Below are 16,330 nucleotides of genomic sequence, written 5' to 3' on the forward strand. Positions count from 1 at the left end.
ACCAGTGGAGGCATGTGTCCTCTGTGCATCTGCCCAATCATGACTTGCTGCTGGGGGGATGGCATGCTGCCGACATTGAAGGTTTCGGGCCCGCTGGAGCCTGAGCGCATGACTGCAGGGAGGGCCACCGAACCCGTCTCCGCCTTGCCAGTGCGATTAAATTGCTGTTGGAGGATTGTAGATCTACGACAAAAGAAGAAAATCAGCACAGTGTGCCACTTTTTAAAACACTTTTTTTTTTACAATTTAAATATGCAAACACCACCATTTAGTGAAAATCTGGGACTAGCGTGTTCAAGGTCAGTAGCATTAAATCCACTTATCTATGGCAATAAATGGTGAATTACGTTTCGTGTTAAATATGAATGAATTATAATTAATTATAATCAAGAAGGAGATCTACACAAAGCCAAAGAAAGATCAACATTATAAAAAACAGTCGAGAGGCACAAACCCACCTGGTCAGCCACCTTACAAATGCATCGGTAGCTATTTGTGCACACATTGCATTGTATTCAAGGTTTCCACCAGGTTATACTACCTAACTTTAACCCCCTGCCTTACACAAACGAACTAACATATGACTAGGGAAATTCACCTTCCCTGTGATTATAAAAAGTGATCTCTACAAATCTTGACCCAAATGACAGAAACGCTCATAAACACACTCATGTAGGAACTCTCAGCTTTATAGTCACCAACATCCCCTATGACAGTAGAGCAGAGATCTCTCTACAGTTCAAAGGTCATGCAGATCCTTCTCCATTTGCCAATCATCTTGTCTCAAAACCAAGCCACCAACAATTTAGTTTATAAAGCTTACACCAAGTTAAGCCACCAAACACCTTGTGTAGAAGGCAACCAGCAGGCTCGACAGACAGCGCGGAAGTGGACAAGCCTGTCAACTACAAGCACAATCACCATTCCCATGGCACAAACCTCCTAGGATCATGTGATGTATGTAGAATGTTCTATAGCAAGGAAGTTAATACGGGCACAACATCTAGAATCCGCTTCACAGGGGAACCACGGTAACTTTTTGGAGCTCTCCATGTTTTTAATTGTACTCAAATAGTACAGAGGAAACACACGCCACTTTTTGTGGGCTGGAAAGTACTGGATACTGATGAAATGTGTTTTCTACTGGTGGAAAATAGATTCTTACCTTCCATGGACAGTTAAGTACGTGAAGTTTTATGGGTTTCTCTTAATCTGTGAGAGTGCAGGTAATAGCAGTCGTAACGAAACAGCATTAGAATTGATAAGCAGACATGCACCAGATCGTAGTTACACCCCGTGTAAGTTGTGTGCTGGTGTTTTCATCAGTAGCATTGAAGGGAGAACAAAGGAGGATTGCCCAAATAAGGTGTAAAAAATGAAAATGTTCATAAAGTGCTTAAAATTGTAGGACCGTTTGCAAATCCATGGGCATGAACTGGTGTGTTCATTCTAAGAGTCTTGTATGAATTAATATAAGTGTGGAAATGATGTCTTTATATACACGTCATTCATTCCTTACTGAATTGTACATGACCTTACAGATGATACGGCAGACGTCATCAGAAATTACAACAATGACAATAGAGGTCACCTTATCTTTGTCATAGACACTGTCTGGGTCGACTGGTAAGGAAAATAGGCCTGGACCAAAGTAAAAGTGGCCCCCCTCATGAATTGGGTACTAAAAAAAACTATATCTCATTTGCAGATCGCAACAACTACAGCCGCGTGGACATTTGTGATATGCAGTCTGGGTGAAGAAAGGAGCTGCATGCATATGTGCTTGGTATTGTTTGTGGCTAACTCATTGAAAATAAAGCAGTAAAATTCATTGTGTGCTTTTTGTATAAAAAAATTACAAATATGAACATTTTAATTTACCTACTCATAACTGGTAATAGCTCCATTGACACTGCCTTCGATGAGCTACAAAGTCACCGTTCTCATTCCCCTCACCCCCTCCGTTGATGTGCAGTGCCATACTGGCCGTCCTAAAAGGGGCCCATACATACACCAGAGTGAAATGGAAATAAACTATTGAGTGCCACGGATAGTGACGGTGTTGAGTGATCGCATGTCATCGCCTGCTGGGTATCCAAGTACATCATTCAAATGTGGGCCTTTGTAAGTGAACTGACAAGCTTCTGCAGGTAAAATGTGATTGGTGAAACCAAATCAAGGCTAGGCAAGGTACTGCAGCTTGTAGGAGACAAATGGCTTAAGGGAAATTTGCAAAAAAAACTAGACATCTCTCACCTTCCCTCGTTTGTAAGAACTGTTAGCATTGTATAAAATATTTCAGGTCATGATTCTAAACATATATTTAAAATATAGAAAGAGCCAAAGGGGAACGAGAATCATTATAAATATCGCTACCCATGTTGTCATATTATACAAATTTTGCATATGCTACATCAACTGTTGTTTTTGCATTTGTCACCCCGAGTGGGACGGGTATGCTCAGACGTGAGTCCCGTGCTCTCCACACCACTGGAGTCAAGCTATCCTGGCTGATGAGGGCTGATAGCCAAAAACCGGTCCTAGGATGCTTGATTCCGGTCCAGGTTAGACATGGCTTGGCAGTACGGGCTGGACTGTTCCCATGAGGCACAGGTTCAAGGATGATTTGCATATGGCCATGTCTGAACTGGGTTGGTGTGGTGAGCAAAAAAATGATGGATTTAAAAAAAAATGATGGATTTTGGCCCAGATCTCTGTACTGGGGTGAATGTATGACATTGTTCTGCATTCTGTCCATTAACTCTTGTTTTTGCATTTGTCACCCCGAGTGGGACGGGTATGCTCAGACGAGAGTCCCATGCTCTCCACACCACTGGAGTCAAGCTATCCTGGCTGAAAGCCCGAAACCGGTCCTAGGATGCTTGTTTCCAGTCCACGGAGGACCTGGCTTGGCAGTTCGGGCTGGACTGTTCCTATGGGGCACAGGGTCAAGACTGATTTGCGTATGGCCGGGTTCAAACAGGAATGGCGAGCAAAAAAACTATGGATTTAGGCCCAGATCTGTGTACTAAGGTGAATGTATTACATGGTTCTGCATTCGGTCCATCAACTGTTGTTTTTGCATTTTGAAGCATTGCATGTTCTATGCAGAAGTCTGTCTACATCGCACACCACTGGCAGTCATCGCTATGTCAACGTCCTAAAAAAAACAAGTTTTCAGATATCTGAAGGATCTCACTTAGGTGTATCTCAACTCGTCCTGGTTCTCCCCTTGCATTCCAGTTCTCGAAATATTTGTGTTTTGGCATTATTCAAATGGAACTACAATCACAAGGGTGTCAATAAAAAAAATGAAAACAGTACTCCCTAATATAATCATACCTGGAGCACTGTGAAATATTTTGGCTTTTGAGGCTCACGCGACTTGTGATGAACTCAATGATATGTTACAGCGTATTGCTGTTAAATAGCGCTTCAGCTCAAAGCTTCTTATGAAGGGGCTGTACATTGCTCCAGGTGGGAAGCACTTGAAGGTGCACCTATAGTGTGGAAGTGGGTGTAGTAAAGCTGCAATAGAGCGTTTGTACTATCCACATTTGTAGGGAGATTGTGGTCCCACTTGGATCTACTATACCCACATCTTTGTTGAAAGGTTTGAGGATATGCACTAATCTATGGACAGAATTATTGTAGAAGGCATACAGCAGGCAGACCGGCAGGGACACAAAAACAAAGACCGGTCCACTTCACAGATCACACCCCAAAAGATGGATCCCCATTCCCCACGTGTCCAGTAGACCTAAAATTAAGGTGTGGGTCCCAGCCACCATTTTAAACTAAAGTCAGAGCCCCTTTCATTCTTTTGTAAAGCGCTCCGATATCCCTTGGGATCTGGTTCGCGCTATATAAAACTTTATTAAAAAAAAAATATGTGGCCGGCTGTCTGGTCCCACTGTCTTATTCCACAAACTCCCCCTCAGACCCATAATGTAAGCTAATTACTAAAAAAACACAACTCCAGGGAGGAGGGTAGAGTTGGGAAGAAAGCAGCATTCATACCTGCAGTGTTTGGTAAATCTTTGAACTGTTTCACTTGTACTAGGCTCAGGACAGACCCACTAGTCAGAATCCAACAAGTCCATAGGCAGCATCAATCAGGACCCTTTGCTCCACTTAGTCTGCCTGTGAAACTTGTAATTCGTCTGATTACTCGCATTCTAGGGAGGGGTCCTTGTCCAGCACTCACATGGTCCCCCCATGTGCATCTCAGCACCCCATACACGAAGGACAAGGAGCCCATTTCCCAACGAGTGAGCTGCTAAGGGCGGAGCTGCTTGCAAGATGGGGCAATGATTGTTGACCGGATCCATGGCATTTTCCATGGACATGGAGCTGGAGAGTGGGGAATGTAGGGCAGACGCGGCATGGGTGACAGCACCTACAATAATTTATTTCCAGTTTACTTATACTCATGCCCCCATTATGATGCAGCTGCAATGCGTCTACCTCCTGGCCTGTGCTGATCTGTACCAGCATCTACTGAACGGCCGCCCGCTATCTACAGTCACAGTGCTGGAGCGCCTTTATCATTATATGAAGAAGTACACATAACTGGCCCACAGGTCCCCACAAAACTGGCCCATCTCATAGCAAAAACCCACCCACCACACCCTACAAAAAAGGGCCCATACTGGTAATACCGTCCCTGGACACAGTATAATGAGCCTTTGTTTGTGTATATGTGTTATTTAATAAAGTTTAGTTTTTTAAGTTGATTTCTTTATTGATATGAATATAGTGAATTCACAAACAGGCCATTTGAGAGCGTGTTACGGTTTTTATGGTGGGGGCGTGACTTATGGTTTCAGTAGCAGGTCTTGACTGAACATTTTCGGGGGTTTTATTTTTCATTGTAGTACCATATAGCCACTTTAACATTTTCAGTTCCCATCTTTACTTTTTTCATGCGTGATGTTGTAATGTTTGCATTATAAGAACCATAACAATATTTGAAATGTGTTTTTTTCCAGTTGATTTGCTACTTTTTTTAAAGGCAAATCAGCAGTTTAACACAGAGAGATAGAGTATACCACCAGCCCTAATTGCACACAGCTAAAAAGGGTTTTAACGCAGGGATGGACGGTGGGACCACCCTCCAGCTCAACCCCTGCCATGTATGTCCTTTGGATGAACTGCCTGACCAGCGTCAATGCCCGGCATTCAGCACCCATGTTCACGATCATCCGCCATGCATGGCAGAGGTCTAGCACTGGGCCTGTGGTCTGAACCCCAATTGTGCTATTGCGACCTTCGTTCATATCCATCAAATAGGTTCAAATGTATTAGCCAATCAAAGGTGTTTAACTCTCACCCTATAATTTCATCCCTAAACTGAGTTCAACTTGTCATACCAAAAATACTATCACTATAAATCCCTCATTAATGTTGTGCAGATTTGTCAAAGGAAGTCAAAGTTATTTCAAATTAACAATTTTTTGCCACCTCTTTTCAAAAAGCCCTACTTAAAAAATCTGCATGAAACTCAACATAGCAATAGCACGCTAAACATGGCAAGTGTAAGTCAAATTTTGTGAAGATATGTTAAACGGCGCCAACGTTATTAGATAATAAAATATTGCTTTTAATATCCCCTTTTATAATTGTCAGAGTTTTTAACACCTTGCACTGGGCTCAACCTGCTAACAGCCTGCACAACTTTATGACTATCCATTAAATAGTGGCACAACAAATAAACACATCTGGTGGTCCCCCTACCCTACCCTCTCACACTTCTTCTCTGTGATGGATTTGTATGAAATTCAAAATATCACGAGTGAGTGAAACTTGCTGAGTGGCTATGAAGCTTCGCACAGATCCATGAAATTGCGCGAAATATTTTAGTACATCAAAGTTTTTTTTCACCCACTGCCTTCCGATCTGCATGGAACCGGAAATAATGCACTCGGTTTAACTTCCATGTAATTCATTAAACTGTACCAAAAGAGTCCTCACCCACCACACCGAAAACACAACCTGCCCCTTCACGGATCAACGTAAATCTTGACATACCAAAATAAAACTCACTCACTGCTAAATTTCATGTGGAATCATAAAAGGATAGTAGCCATCGCTATTGCAGTCCAGAAACCTATCCAGTCGGGTTATAATTTAACAGTTCGAAGACATTAGTTGAAAAGCAAACATTTAGCTGAATCTGTTTATATGGCATACTTCTGAAAATCGCTTTGCAAAACCAGAAATGTGTCTGCATGTAAGTGAACCTTTTTTAAAGATTTGTTTGTAAAGTCTTATTTTATTTTATTTTTTTTTTTTTTTTTTCTTCAGAGTTTTATATAGTGCGAACTAGAACCGATCGGAATCAGTTATCAGAGCGCTTTACATTGCACCAGTTACGTTACATGAGGACACAATTTCATTTTTTTAGGCACGGGGAGATTAAGTGATTTGCCCAGAATCACAGGGGTTTTTTGGCGTCGTTACAGAGACTCGAACCCAGATCCCCAGGTCCGAGGTCGAGCGCCTTAGCCGTTTGGCCAACCCCTCTCCCCTATTATATTTGCATTCCTTAATTTACGGGCTGGACATTGGTTTGTTTTGCTACAGTATAGATTTCAACTGTTTTCCACACCCGAGGAACAGGCACATGTGTTGCACAGCAAGAGACTGTCCAAAAGTGTTGATGGAGCATGGCTAGACTCACCATGCATGATAATACACAAAGTAACTCTAGAAGTGACCCTCAAGTTCTCTGACCTCCCAAACTCTAAACACTTTCCCCTGGACAGTAACAAAGTTTCAGAGACAAGTAATATCCTCTATATGTAGTTTATGCTGAATTCTATCCCACATAGAAAAGTGCATACATTTCCATAAAGCATGGACAGTAGCAGGTGGGCTTAATCTATCGGTACACACAAGGTCCAGGAGGCAACAGGCCTGTTTCATCGCTCACACAACGTACTTTTTGGGAGAAACTGATTCTTCTAACATAGTGGATTCTTCTTCCCCATCAAGGCCAAATCTGTCTTTGCTCTGTTTCTGAAAGGCAAGAAGCAAACAGGTTATGAAGGTGTGCTCATAGTAAGGCCTCACTACAACAATCACAAACTGCTGATGGGTTACAAATGTTTTGAGTATTCTTCACAAACATAAGGTGCTATAGGATCTGTGAAATATTGTTCAATTCTGCAACAATCTGATATACAGGAATGGTTCAGGGAGATTCTTGTGTGAGAGTTGTCGTGGGCAGGTAATTGTAATTCTAATTGCATTTATATAGCGCTTACTACCCCTGACGAGGCGTCAAAGCGCTTTTTCGGCAGGTAGCACGCTACTCCGGGACCCACAGAGGATTAGTGTTGAATTAGTATAGTGAAACATGCAAGTACATTTTAAGTGGTGGATAGGTCAATCAGTGATTTGGAATGATAGCAGAAGGATAGAGTAGGACAAAGGTTTGTATTTATTTATCGCTCGCTTGTTGACGAATGCTATTCAGGGAGCCTATAGAGGATTAGTGGTGAATTAATATGGTGATATATGAGGTAATTTCAGTGGTGGATATTAGTCTGTTACTTTGAGTGAGAAGGATAGCGGATGGATAAAAGGGGAAGAAAGATTTGCATTCATATAGCACTTGTTACCCCTGATGGGCGTTGAAGCGCTTTTCTGGCGAGTAGCACGCCACTCCGGAACCCATAAAGGATTATTGTTGAAAATGAGTATAGTATAAATATGAAGTAATTTAGGTTTGGCACAAAGAAGCCCAACTCTGCTGTGATGCAGCTGAACATGAACACTGGACTGTCTTATGGCTTTGGTAGTGGGAGACCAAACTGTGGTTGCGGAACACAACCCCGAAGGAATGGAAGTAATTTATGTATGCTTGATTCTCTTACAACTGCATCTCTTCAACCACAAGACATGGGTTTATAAACGCTGTATACAGTGCCGTACAGACGTATTTCTCGGATTAACATTTTCCTCTGCTTAGTATTCACCTGTTGACCAACTCCACATACATCATCAATTTTTGGCTCTCTAACATTTATTATGGTATGATGAGGTTTTCTGAGAATGCCCAACTGCAGAGTAAAAAAACAGATTTTTTTAGTGGTAAACATCATCAGTGACAGTACAGTACTAAAACTGGTCACTGGACCTATTCAGTACCGACTTGCATTGCAACTTCTTGATGTGCATCATCTTTTACTAGTCAGGGACTTCAAAGCCCAGATGGACTACCCAAGGCGCCTGCGCAATAGGTTACTCAAACAAACTACTCATGGACACACATCTCAGGGGGGAAAGGACACTGCTCTGACTTAATTCTCATTCGCCATTTTGAAATAATTAACTAGCTGGTCTGATTCTTTTACTCAATATTTCCCCGTCATCCTTTCTAGGGAGACATGTCAAAAAAGCAACAAAGATGATCTTTGACATGCTAGTCTACCACAAAAGTGTGCCCTAAAAATATGAATCATGCGCTTGAACATGGAAATGAAACGCTCAATAAGGGTCAATCAATGGACATATTTGTGGCCTCCATTTCCTCAACTCTCCAGCCCCTTTTCAGTTTCTGAACCAGGTCATACAAACCAGTCAACTGTCTCCAAGTAACGAGTATTTTTCGTCTGGTCTTGTTTTTTCAGCCACTAGCCCTGTGCATGCTGGGACATAAATACCCATATTTACAATGATAAATGTAAAACTCCCCGCATGAGCGTGCTTAGTTTCTTCAACTATAAAATATAAGACTGGATGAAAGTCAGTCATACAGATCTGTTGACAGCTACAATTATGTGGCAAGCAGGACCTCCAGGTTTGTTACAGACCAGCTCGTTTCTGTGTTTTAGGGATGATTGTTTAGCTAGCAAAATCATGTGGGCTACACTGTGCTGAAACTTATAAAGGGTAGGTCTTTCATTTGAAAGAGTAGATGAATTTTGCAGCCCATAATCTGATTAAAATACAGGTCTCTGCTCCTAATAACGTCTCAAATCAAGCTCTGCGAAAGAAATTACTATCATACTCCCATCACTGTTGAATACAAGTGTTCATGCCATGGTATATAAACACCATTGCTGTTCACTTTTGAGCTTAGGAAAAGATGTATTTTTGATGCAACCCTGCTTTTTGTGCTAATACAGCGTTTTTCTGATGAAATAACTTTCTGGCGCATTTTTCTGTCCGTCACATGTTCACCATCTTCTGTGTATGCTGAATAATTCGTTTGGATTAAAGCAAATAGAAGTGCGGACATGTACATTATGGTGGCAGAGATACCAATGGCATTTTCATTCTTCTCTCGAAGGTTGGAAACAACTAGACTGCCCATGTCTAAGAAACCAGGAAGGAATTGAAGCCTGAGAGGATACACCATGCAAAAGGAAAACCCAAATATATCCTCATTTACTTATTTATATGGTACATGTCACAAACCAAATTATCTCAAGGCTCCTCATTAAAGGAGATTGATTTAATCTGATACCGAGTAGAGAGTAGAAGAAGAAAAATACTGAGACAGGACCCATTTATTTTAAGAGAAGGCAATGATTGTTAGATCACAGCAGTCAAGTAGAAGGATATTTTTTCCGAAGTCAAACTAAAGCCATTTTTAAGACATTTATAGACCAGGCATAGGATTTCGAGAACAATTGGTCTACTGGCAGCTTGTGCAGTGTTTTTTAAGTGAGCGAGATACTGTAAGAGTTCAGAGGTTTCATGTGAGTGACAACATCTTGCACCCCTTGCAGTTGGTCAGTGGGAGACTTGTGTGCCGCTCACCCCCTCCACCCAACAAAGAGATTCTGTAATAAAGATGAGCATTGATCAGTGCTCCTAAAAATCTCTTTGCGAAGTGTTTGGTCAAAAAATTTAAAGAATTGTTTAATCTATCCCAAGTTGAGGAATGCCAACTTCACAACAGTCCCCCATATGTGCCCCAATACTGAGCTCGTTATCCTTGATCCCTGCATTGTTTTTACTTTGTTTTAAAGATTCAAATGGTCCGACCAAACAGGTTGGGAGGTTGCAAGAAGCTATTGATACATTGAACTTTATAACTGGGATCCATCAACAGAACATCAGCCCTGCCAATGTAGTACAAGGTGGTAACTTCCGCCTGTCCCACTCTGAGTGTGGAGGAGGCATCCTGTGAACTGTTGACATGCAGATAGATATGAGTGTAATATGTGTAGTAGTGAAATGGCAAACATTGATCACTTAGGGCGTGAATGAGTGTTATTTAACCTTAAAGAAGGGGGGTGGGGATATGTGGACTCACCATCCACCAGGGCATATGGCACCCTGCAACTTCAGACGACACCTGTACCCATGATTCCATAAACACCCCTCCACCCCCAGTTTTTCTCCACCCCAGTTATGTTCAGAAATTGCCTATAGAAACACTTCCACAGTGACAAAACACTGGAATAAAACTGTGCGACTAACGATTCATTATGTTTTAACAACCGGGATATGTGGTTTGATGACTTGTTGCGTGATGCAAAATGTCACAGTAAATGCAAAATGTCAATAAAAATGTTTTTTTTTAAAAAAAAGGGGGGGTGGGGGTTAGAATGGTGACCCATTTGGTGGGTATCACATTTGACAGCTGTTTCAGAAGATAGACGTGGTCCAAGCTTGACGCATTGTATCCTCTGAAAGAGAAATTATTCGAACCATTGAACTGCCGGGTACCAGACATGAGCCACTGCTTGCAATCGGCTAAAGAATGCGCCAAAGTCTACCAAGTCAAACACGACTGCCAGCATTGTTTCAGTGTTGTGTTGGGTCTGAAACCCTGCATGGTCATTATCCATAAACTCATGATGGTCTAGGAACCACTAAACCTAGGAGAAATTGACGACTTGCAGTAGACTAAATGTTTTGCAAGTGGTCAAGAGAGACTGGTTATAAGTGGCTAAGAACATAGTAACTTAGGCTTATGCTAGAACTGTTAATTCAGTAACATAAGGAGCAATAGTAGCTGCCGCAAATCTAGCAGCCACTGCAGGAATTATAGCCAAGTCATAACATACTGGAGTATTTTTTTATCATAGCTTCGATATCTATGAATGCAAGTAGAATGACCTATAAGGTATCAATTGGAAAATATGTCCCAGGTGGTTGGTTGCCACTAAGGTGGTTGTCTGCTTGCATATGTGAAGTAAGTCACAAGTGCTGGTCTAGCACCAAATAGTTGGAGGTTGATTTTCACTCTCAGTACAGGCAGTCTTTCGGTCTCTGCCAGTAGCTTTGTGCTGAGAGTCCAGGTATCTAGTAGTTAAATGAAACTCAACCCTGGAAGGCCTACAACAAGTGGTCATTTCACACAATGGTGTTACAATGGGCAGTGACTAGAAGGCTTTTACAGGGACTGTCTTTAAGGTATGCACTGTGTAGACAGTGAACTTAGTTTATCATTGTTTTCGGTGTAAAACATTTACTGGCATCTGTAATAGTAGCAATCAAAAAGCATAAGCTTCACTTGTGTTCATCCTTTGACCTTGTTACTCTACCCATCAGTTTTGGTAGATTTCAGAAAAAGAACACCTTCAACAATTAACTACCAGTATGTACATGCTGTGCAGTTGGAAATCAGCTGTATGCAGGTGGCCGTCCCTCCCTTTCCAATCTCCTCATAGGACAAGAGTGGATAGACCCAAGAGTCACTGTAGGTTTCAGCGCAGCGCGTTACCTTCTTCAGGATGATATCGATGTAGCCTGCGATGAGCTGCGAGATTTGTTCGCCTTCCGTGGTCTGCACTGAGTAGTAGCTTTCTTGATACTCGCCAAAGTCCTACAAGAGAGACGTAACCTTTTTAAATAAAAGGTAAAATGTTGCAGGAAAAATATTAGCTGTTGCTATATTTCAACCTGTTTGCCAGTATTCTACTAAATGATCCACACACCTGCATTCCCAAACACATAAACAGACACACACACAGTTTTCAGTAAACTGCATGATATAATAATGAACGATAGGCATATAAGACAAACCTCCTTCAAAAATAAAAGACCATGACTAGACCATCAAGCTGAGAAAGAAAGACTAATCAACATCCATCTACGTTAAATTATGGCGTTAATAACACTGAACTTCCAAACCCATGCCTAATAATATTGTTTGCATTAACATCACTCCTCCTCACTTTACCTTGTAGACTCGTTAGCATTTTTTTATTGCTGTGATACATTTGTGGGACTGACCGGGAATAGCGTGGACGTTTATACACCTTACGCTAAACAAGGGTTAGCGCTACCATCTTCATTGACCAATGCTTCTTAAAAATATCGTAATGTTGGTGTTGCTGCAGCACAAGCATGCTAGTATGCTTGGTGATTGTAATGCTTTCCCAAGATCCTCTATTTACCATCTGGTTCATTACTTGGGATAGTTTAACTTCTGGACACTCAAATCCACAACTAAAGCATCATGTATGCACCCCGGATCTGGAACAACATCCTTGTACTCATCATTAGCTCCTCAAGGCTGCTCCACATTAAGAAAGAGTTCAATACTCACTTCTTTAGAGGACACAACATTACAATGTATTGACCATCCACAGCTCAATGCCTCTCCTACTGCTCATTGACTTTATGCTTGTCCTGGACTCCGTACAGCACTCTGCTGCCTTTAGGCTAGGTACGCACTACGGAAATACCATATACATACAAGCATACATACATCTACGGACTAAGGGTTTGCCTGTAGGAATTAATCAGGCACTAAAGATCTTAATATTTAAAGTCAGATTCATAAAAATGATAATATTTCTCCTCTGTTACTTGGAGAGTATATAGATTATCACAATGTGTCTCTGTACCTCACTTTTGTTTTGGCCATCCTAAATAACTGCAGTTTGCACAGATCTTCTGGCTGACTTATCTTCACCCTCACCTGCTCTGACCACAAAAACCCCACTCTGCAGTCATGCATCACACCAAGCCCTGCCCTCTCACCCACGTCATTTTTCAGAACCACTTCGAGAAGCAGAAGACAACAGTAGTGAGTGCAAAGAAGCATAGTGTGAGTACAGAGATTTAGACACACTACAATTGATGCCAAGTAATCAGATTTCATACCAGGGCAATATAGTCTGGCAGTCACTATGGCAAGCCAGGAGCAAGAATTGTGTTCCATACAATACTGGCACTGTGACTTCTGGAAAGGTTTAACACGTTCAGGGGCCAGGAGCGCAGTAACTGAGAGAAATCCCATATGTCCTGTTGAAAAATCCCATATGTTCTGTTGAAAGTACAGTCTGGACATGGAGGCTTGGATTGAATGTGATGACCCCTTCATTCTAATGGTTGCCATTAAGAGACTCTGCAAGTCAGTGGTACTGGTGGCTGGCTGCGATATAGATGTTTGTCTCTAGGGATCTGTGCTGGTGATAAAGATACATTTCTCCACTTTAGTGTCAGCCCCTATCATCTCATTCTCAAGGCAGACAGGGTGAACGCCTCTGGTTTGGTAATCCAGCTAAATGGCCCCAGCATTCTAAAATGACGGAACTAGTTACATAGCCGGAGCTAGTCTCTGCCATCCAGGTTCCATTTAGAGGGAGGGAAACCTACAGAGCACTGAACCCTACACAGGACCCACAACTAGTGTGTTTTGAACTGAACAATGAAACTAAGTGCAGCTTTACTAACTTATTCAAATCAGCCTGGCAAGCACAGCACAAATTACAGCACTTGCCCAAATGAAGCCCCAGTTTTGCACCTGCCAACCAAGTGCAGCCCTACACAGAAAATGCATCTATCTCTGATCCTGCTGCCAGCACTCCAAAATACATTCTGCATATTAGCTCAGGCACATAATTACTATTAGAACATTGGAATGTTGGGAGCTCCATTGAAAATAATGGAGTGCTCCGGGCTTATAATGACTGGTATAAGCCTGGAGCTCCAACATTCCAATGTTTCTTTGTTCACAGCTCTGGCTGTGAACAAAGGTTTCAGGGAGCCTGAGGGGATTCCAATCCCCTCACGCTTCCAAAAGGCTTTGTTTTTTTTGTTTGAACATTCTGTCCTCTATTAACAGAATGTTCTAATAGCCTTATAGCCCTTCGTAGATGGGCTATACCGGCTATTAAAGTCCCTCTCCCTTGTTAAAGGCCCTCGCCTTCGGCTCGGGGCCTTTAATGCTGGAGAGGGCCTTTAATAGCCGGTATAGCCCTCTACGGCGTGCTATAAGGCTATATGAGAACCCTGCTTCTGCTATCAGTGTGGGTCCTCCACGAGGAATGAGGGTTTCCTGGCTGTTTCTCGTAAACCTCACCAAGTTCTGGGGGGCAAGACCCACGAGTCCCTTCTGGACACCGACACAACACTCAAGCTTTTATTTGCAGGGAATTCTTGGGAGAAAGTGCACCTCCTGAAGTGAATAAACTGGGTCTAAATAAAATTGCCTATTACTTTCTCGTGAATAGTTTATATATCCATTATTCTTCATCTGTCCCTATTGGGGAAACATTGAATATTATACACAATTCGGGATTATTGTGGAACATACCCGATTTTGAGGAAAATAGCAGGGTTTATTTGCCAACATATTTGCAAGGGAAATCCGTGACTATCACCTTTGTAACATTTACAGAGGAATCTCCCACCCAAAAGACAATTACATATTTTGTTGTGTTCCTAATTCCGGTGGAGGTTCAACAAAATGCAAATCACCCATCACCACTGAAACAAGCATTTGCAATGCATAAGGTCTCGCATTAGGAAAGTTTGAGCTATTGGTATTGTAAATGACACATTTTTGATATATGTGTTGGTTTTGAAAATAGCAAAAATAATAGCTTTGTCATTTACAATGCCAATAGTTATAACTTGTGACACCTATAGCATTTGTAATGCAATATGTGTTGTATTCACGTGACTTAGATGTATTGATATTACAAATAACAATGGCTTTGAATTTTTTTAATAATTAATACTTAAATAAAAGTTATTGTAATTTATAATAGCAATAGCTTAAACTTTTGTAAATAACTTGTGAAGAATATGTTCAGTGTATTTTATTGTGACGAAAATCCAAGAACAGAAGTGAAATACTAACCTCTTTTTGTGACATTTGTAATAAAGCTTGAAACATTGAGAGATCATATTTGACCCAGTTGTTGTTGAATGGTTGCACAGATTGATGCTGTGGTGGCGCTGAGTGATGTTGTGGTGGCGACTAGTGATGCTGTGGCATTCAATGATCCTGTGGTAGCGCATAGTGATGTTGTTGTGCCCCTTAGTGATGCTGTGGTGATGCGATAGATAGAGTGAGTGGGATAGATAGATAGAGTGAGGGCGATAGATAGGTAGAGCGAGGGCGATAGATAGGAGTGAGGGCGATAGATAGATAGAGTGATGGCGATCAGTATCTAAATAAATAGATAGAATGAGGGCGATAGATAGATAGAGTGAGGGCGATAGGTAGATAGATAGATAGAGTGAGGGCGATAGATAGATAGCGTGAGGGCGATAGATAGAGTGAGGGCAATAGATAGAGTGAGGGTGTTAGATAGAGTGAGGGTGTTAGATAGAGTGAGGGTGTTAGATAGATCGATAGATAGATAGAGGGAGATGGATAGAGTGAGGGCGATAGATAGATAGTGAGGGCAATAGCAAGATAGATAGTGAGGGCAATAGCAAGATAGAGTGAGGGCGATAGATAGAGTGAGGGCGATAGATAGAGTGAGGGCGATAGATAGAGTGAGGGCGATAGATTGATAGATTGATAGATAGAGTGAGGGCGATTAGATAGAGTGAGGGCGATAGATAGATAGAGTTAGGGCGATAGATAGATAGAGTTAGGGCGATAGATAGATAGAGTGAGGGCGATAGATAGAGTGAGGGCGATAGATAGAGTGAGGGCGATAGAGTGAAGGCGATTAGATAGATAGAGTGAGGCCGATAGATAGAGTGAGGGCGATAGATAGACAGATAGAGTGAGGGCGATAGATAGATAGACAGATAGAGTGAGGGCGATAGATAGATAGATAGTTGTGTGTGGTTGTGGTTGTGTGTGCGTGGTTGTGTGTGTGTGTGGTGTGTGTTATGCTTTGTTTTGCTATGTTTTGTTATGCTATGCTTTGTTTTGCTATGTTTTGTAATGCTATGCTATGTTTTGTTGTGTTTGGTATGCTATGCTATGTTTTGCTTGGTATGCTATGCTATGTTTTGCTAGGCTATGATATGTTTTGTTTTGTTATGCTATGTTTTGTTGTGTTTTGTTAAGCTATGCTATGTTTTGTTATGTTATGCTATGTTTTGTTGTGTTTTGTTAAGCTATGCTATGCTTGGTTAGGCTATGCTATGCTTGGTTAGGCTATGCTATGCT

General features: G+C 41.7%; 1 protein-coding gene across 2 annotated transcripts in view; it reads right to left on the bottom strand.

The window, feature by feature from the left end:
* Nucleotides 1-16,330, bottom strand: part of TLN2 (talin 2) — a 1,508,116-nt gene that overhangs the window by 514,997 nt on the left and 976,789 nt on the right. For both annotated transcript variants that reach the window (XM_078684194.1, XM_078684193.1), the window contains exons 15-17: nt 11,687-11,788; nt 6,944-7,020; nt 3-183 (exon numbers count right to left, since the gene is read on the bottom strand). In XM_078684194.1, the coding sequence (XP_078540320.1) occupies nt 3-183; nt 6,944-7,020; nt 11,687-11,788 (360 nt within the window). The remainder of the gene's footprint in view (nt 1-2; nt 184-6,943; nt 7,021-11,686; nt 11,789-16,330) is intronic.

Source organism: Lissotriton helveticus, chromosome 3_2 (assembly GCF_964261635.1).
Source record: "Lissotriton helveticus chromosome 3_2, aLisHel1.1, whole genome shotgun sequence".
Lineage (NCBI taxonomy): Eukaryota > Metazoa > Chordata > Amphibia > Caudata > Salamandridae > Lissotriton > Lissotriton helveticus.